General features: G+C 46.1%; 1 protein-coding gene across 1 annotated transcript; it reads right to left on the bottom strand.

Moving 5' to 3' along the window:
- Window positions 1–955: 955 nt before the first annotated feature.
- On the bottom strand, window positions 956–2,639 carry LOC109747371 (putative inorganic phosphate transporter 1-13). Its single transcript, XM_020306444.1, has 2 exons — window positions 2,112–2,639; window positions 956–1,993 (listed from the first exon to the last, which is right to left on the bottom strand). The coding sequence occupies exons 1-2, from the start codon at window positions 2,637–2,639 to the stop codon at window positions 956–958; spliced, it is 1,566 nt and encodes a 521-aa protein (XP_020162033.1).
- Between the last annotated feature and the right edge of the window lie 3,521 nt (window positions 2,640–6,160).

Genomic DNA, 6,160 nt, shown 5'->3' with positions numbered 1-6,160 from the left:
ATCCATTAAGGCTGAGAGGGCTAGGGCGAGGAAGCTTATATACTGACGCATCAGCATGTTGGGAAGACAGAAAGGCAAACCTCAATTAAACTCCGCCGGTGAGTGGCGCACTTCATCCGCCATCATTGTCTATGGAAACTGAAGAATTATTGCTTCCTTCAAACCCGAGTGGAGGATTTGCTTCACCGGACAGACGAACAGCCGGACGCTGATTTGCGCGATCATATCACTTGTGTCGAACAGCCGGACAGCCGAACTTGCTCCGCGACCACGAGTCCATGATGGCGCGATCATAGCACTTGTGTCGCCTCGTCCTGCTCGCCTCTCTCGGACACAATGACCGGGCCCCTCGTTCTCTTGGGAGTTGGGAGTCGTCGCTCCCGCCATCGGCCGCTGCCACGCGAGGACTGCGACCTAGCGAGATGGTCGCGTAGAGTCCCGAAAACACAGTGCGAAGCCCATTAGGCTTGGTTTAATACGAGACCGCCAAAAAAGTCAGTAGAGCAGCGGCCCAACACGGTTAGCGCTCGTTGGTAGCGATTAAAGCAAAGAGGTGTGGGATTAAGAGCTAATCTGACGGCCAGAAACACCTGCAAGTGATGATCGGGCGGCTGTGGAGCCTAATGGCCTGAGAGGGCTCGAAAGATGCGCAGTTATAATGTCTTTAAATTAGGAAAAGGTTTAGATAGTCATATCGTTTTATACTTGTGGTTTCCAGAATTCCAACAATCTCATTAATTATTACCTACGTCCCAAAAATTTTGTCTTAGATTTATCTAGATACAAATGTATCTAATTCTAAAACATGTCTAGATATATCCGTATCTAGACAAATCTTGGTCAAGCTTTTTGCAATGGAGGGAGTACTAATTAATGGACTTCTACTGTGAAGAACAAATAGCTACTTGCATGTTTTCGTTTTACATCAAAGGGCCACATGGTATATTCTTTGGCACTATATAGTAAATAGAGGTGTTCTCACAAGAGAAAAACCTCCCTGGTCCTCATCATTTCCTCTTTCACCAGTGACCTCTTCAAGGGACCTCTTTTTGGTTTCTGGTAAGATGAGCGTGAACACCAAGCCAATTATGTTGCAACCAACTAGCACGAAGAGAATAATTGGGAGACCTTTATTGGCATATAGGAACCAAAGCACACCAGTGATAGCACCACCCTTCCCGCCAGCACCGGCTATGCCGTGGCATGTTGACCGCATACGTGCTGGGAAGATCTCTGCTGGAAGGATGAAAGTGGTCGAGTTGGGGCCGAAGTCAGTGAAGAACATTATTGCCGAGTAAATGACAATGAAGTAGATGTTCCCGTAGCGAGAATACCATATCGTTTTCGATAACACTTGTGGAATAGCAAGCCCGAGCATGAAGACGCTCATCATAATGAATCCTACAATTTGCATCTTGATTCGACCAATTCTGTCCATGAACTTGACTGCAAAGAAGAAGCCCGGCAACGTGCCAATGACGGTAATGAGAGCTTGGGTTCTTGCTATGTTGTATGTTTGGTCAAGCGGGCTCATTGTGCTTGCATCTTTGATGAATCGAACTTCGGTAAAGATGTTCTTCATGAACAGGTTGAGCAGGTAAAATGACATGTCAAGCATAAACCAACAGATCATGGTGCTAAGGAGGTGGAGGCCATGTCGATGGACGAACTCCATGGTGAAGAAACCAAACTCATGCTCTCTGTTGAACACATCAGCCTCTTCTATTTCAGCCACGATGTCGATGTTAAGGACCAAGGCCATGTTTGAAGAAGCTTTCTTGATGTCCTTAGCTATGAGCGCCGTAAAGCGTGCCGTCTCGGGCATCCTCATGCGCCAATAATAAGTCAGGATAGCAGGGATGGCGCCTACCATGAGAATTATACGCCACACATAGTCAGCGTGCCAGTGTGGGTCATGGTCATATCCTGGTGCATGCTTGAATGACTGTGAGACGATTATGGCAACTATTCCAGCAGCAAGATTTCCTAGACCCTGCAATTACAAGACAACAGAGAAATAAAAATATAATCAAGGGATCTTTTTTGCAAAATGGAGATTGATTGATTTACACAACCAAAAATTAAGACACAATCGTGTTGTATGGTTGCACCTGCATGGCGAATACAGCGGCAATGAAGGCGCCACGAGTCTTCTTATTTGCGTACTCCGCCATGATCGTAGCGGAGAGTGGATAGTCGCCACCGATGCCAAAGCCAAGCCAAAAACGAAAAAAACAGAGCGTGGTAATGACGCTCTTGCGTGAACGGTGGAAGGAGAGGCCGGAGGCGATGGAGCAGATGACCATGAGCTTCAGGGTGACACCATAGATGTGCCGCCGGCCCACCTTGTCGCCGAGCCATCCGAAGAAGAGCTGCCCGACCACCGTGCCGCATAGTGCAACACCGTTGACAAGCGCCGAGACGCCGACAGGGAGGACACCGTCCGTGTAGTAAATGCGGCCGAGGAGGTCGGTGACGAGGGAAATGGAGAAGAGGTCGTAGGCATCAGTGAAGAAGCCCATGCCGGCGATTGCGATGGCGGTGAAGTGGTACACCTGCGTCGTCGCAATGTCGAGGGCATGGAGCACCTTGAGCTGCTTCCGTGCCATCAATGCCTGTGTTGGCTGCCGCCATGGCATTTGCACTGCACCGATGAAATGGTGAAAAAGTTGCAGGCGCTGGCGTGTTTGTTGATACTGATCCAAAGCTGTATATAAAAGCCACACTTTCTTATAGCCTCCACGCTTAGTTACCCTATGTGCGAGTGTATGAAGGAAACTTCAAGGAGCATATTGTTGTATCGCCATGTATATGACAAATGACCGTGAACTAAGCATGATCCAGTATCTTGGTATAGCCGTCCCCTGATGCGAAAAATGGTGAATCGGTTGTTACTATGTGTGATTTGCATGAGGAATATACGGTGGAACATATATGATAGAGAGATGGAATTTGGAGGTAGCTTCGTGGAATCTAACAATTCCTCCGGATATGTTGTACATTATCAAAGCTGAATTAACGAATGAACAAAAGTTGAACACCATTGATTAAAGTAAACGCCTGTGCTTCATGTACCATAGCTGTACACCCTATATATCCAGACTATTTTATGATTAATTTCTAATTCTTTTTCTTTTTTTCGAGAATAAGAGAAGCTCCTGGCCTATCTACATCGGTTCATATACATCGCAACCATTTTTTATTGCAACATATCAAGTCTTTAAAATGTGAATATAAAATAAAAGGTTCATCAAAGATGTGACAACCGTAACTTGAATCGAATGCTACACCTATGCAGCTCAAATCATATTGCTAAACAGCCATCCAAATCTATTGAACATAACCTGTGCTATTGCCTCTAATAGAGTGCATCTTGAGACCCGAAAATTCTACACCTTCGGAAGCTAATATAAAGTGCCGACTGTGTATATTTCCAATGTGTAGCGAAGAGGATAAACCTGAGGGAAATAGGAAACTTTTTTGTAAATTTAGATTGATTCTTACTTAGAGTTTTTTTCTCTAGGTATACTTTAGTATCAGTTATTTTTCTCGGTTACCAGATCCATTTCTCTAATCTTGCATTGCATTACTCTAACACCCCCCCCCCCCCCCCCCCCCCCCCCCACCTTTCCCCTGGTCGCTAACATCCCCAAGTTTACTCAGATAAGTGGACTTCCCAATCGACCCATTTTCCTCGGCATCACAGTCGACTTCCCAATCGACCAAATAATACTGCAACACATGATGAAGAAAGAGGCCAACTAGGCAACTACCATTTATTATCTACAGATTTTAAATTGAAAAATGATGTTTGTAATTATTTTTATAAAATCTCATATTTACACAAAAATTTCATACAAAATAATTTTGAAATATGTTTCATTCGCTATGACTTTTTATATAGGTGACATAAAATATCAACATATGTTAATAAATATGTTCACGTGACTTCTACAGTTTTTTAACTAACAAAAAAACTGTTTCGTGTGTATTTTATTAAATATTCCATCATCTATGGAAAAAATATGTATATCAAATGAAACATGCATGAATATAAAAAATGATAACTCAACTTGTGAATTTTGTTTCAATAGATAAAACACTTAGTAAACAAAACAGTTCTAGATCCATGAATTATGTTTGTGTATTTTCAAATTCTCCATGTAACCAAATGCAAATGTTTCACAAAAAGAATGTAAATAAACATCCAAAATTATCATCTAAATAATTTATTGGTGAATACAAGAAATATTAAATTATTGTTATTACAAACTTAATAAGAAACTACAATAGGAAAAAGAGCAAACACAAAATAAGCTGAAACGGATTAAGAGAGAGGATAAACAAAAGTAAACATAAATAGGAAGATATACATAAAGGAAAGAAAAGAAGTTAAGAACGGGAATGGAATAGGAGCAAACTGGGCGGGCACAATAGGAGGAAGGGCATTTCACAAAGATTCTTTCAATATTGCAATGAGGCGGGTGCTAGGAATCAATAGCACCAAGGCCAAATCGGGTCATATTCCATTCAAAATCATCTCACAAATACTAAGGGCATCTCTAACGCCAACCCTCATAACATCCGCAACTGTCGGACCGCATTTTCCGAACGTGTTTCGCCATCCGACGCGGTCCGGATGCACTTTATCCCGCAAACCGGAGACAGGGGAACGGAGGTTTGCGGGCGTCCAGACCGCTGCCACGCCTTCATCTGACTAAGATGGCCCACCAAAAAACCATCTCACTTGCACGCGCGCACTCCCGCTCAAAGTAGGTGCCCACATTCATGCCGCTCCGAATTGACACTGTCCCAGAGCAAATGTGAACTCGCGCCGGCGCCGACATTGAAGTGGCTCACCGGCCGAGGGCACCGTTTACACCGCGTCCCCGGTCTCCATGTCTGTTCAATGCAGGAGAGACGTCTACTGGATGGGATGGGACAGATATCTACCATGCTCATTCAATGCCCATCCCTTCGTCTGCAGCTATTAAATAGGCTCGTCGGCCGAGAAATCAACTCTGGCGGCCATGCATTGAAGCACCAGGATGCTTGGATTCACTGGCATCCACTATTTAAAGACGGCCACACCCCGCGAGGAGCACTTATCTGCTCCACATTTCCTCCCGTGCACCACATCCGCCATGACCGCAAGCAGGAACGCCCTAAGGGAGAGCCTCTCAACGGAGAGGAAGCATGAGGTGGCCGCCCATGCGCTCGCCTAAAAGAGCCGCCATACCAGGCGGATAGCAGCCGACATACCGGCCAGCTCTTCTGAGGTCTTTAACGTTGACACCATGATGGAGATGACTCTGACAACGATTGCGCTGGATCCTACGCCAGGGCATGCCGGCTTGACAATGGAGGAAGCACAGGCGAACTTTAACGCTGCCATGGCTAAGGAGCAGCTGACGCCTGTGCCTATGTTACTGTTCTGGCAGGCACAGGAGGAGCAGCGGTACAACCTAATACTCCTCAAGCAGCACCTGGAGGCGGAGGGCCAGATCTACGATGAGCGAACGAGGAAGCCGTGGCGGCCATGGCCACGGCGAACCACAACTTCATCGGGTAGGCGCTCTACGAGGCCACTCGCAACGCACAGGCGGGGCAGCTCGATACGGAGGCGGAGCTAGATACCCAGGCAGGTGCGGACGAGAACGCCGAGAGAGTCCTGGACTAAGGGGTCCTTGGGCGTCCGACCTATTATCCATTGGGCCAGACTGACGGGCTGTGAAGACCGAAGACTGTACCCATGTCCGGATTGGACTCTACTTGACGTGGAAGGCAAGCTTGGCAACCGACTATTGTAGATTCCTTCTTGTGTAACCGACTCCATGCAAACCCTAGATCCCCCCCGGTTTCTATATAAACCGGAGGGGTTAGTCCGGAAAGGAGAACACATTACCATAGTCATATAGGCTAGACTTTTAGGGTTTAGCCATTACGATCTCGTGGTAGATCAACTCTTGTAACACTCATATTCATCAAGATCAATCAAGCAGGAAGTAGGGTATTACCTCCATAGAGAGGGCCCGAACCTAGGTAAACATCGTGTCCCCCGTCTCCTGTTACCATCGATCCTAGACGCATAGTTCGGGACCCCCTACCCGAGATCCGCCGGTTTTGACACCGACATTGGTGCTTTCATTGAGAGTTCCAC

The sequence above is a fragment of the Aegilops tauschii genome, chromosome 2 (genome assembly GCF_002575655.3).
Source record: "Aegilops tauschii subsp. strangulata cultivar AL8/78 chromosome 2, Aet v6.0, whole genome shotgun sequence".
Taxonomy (NCBI): Eukaryota; Viridiplantae; Streptophyta; class Magnoliopsida; order Poales; family Poaceae; genus Aegilops; species Aegilops tauschii.
Note: the sequence above shows the minus strand (reverse complement) of the source record. Positions and strands in the feature narration are given on the sequence as shown.

What these genes read in the sequence shown, in the direction of transcription:
- LOC109747371 (XM_020306444.1), bottom strand. Translation starts at nt 2,639, where the DNA reads ATGCCATGGCGGCAGCCAACACAGGCATTGATGGCACGGAAGCAGCTC. An exon ending in CCGCTGTATTCGCCATGCAG is followed by an intron (nt 1,994 to 2,111) that starts GTGCAACCATAC and finishes TTGTAATTGCAG; the next exon opens with GGTCTAGGAAATCTTGCTGC.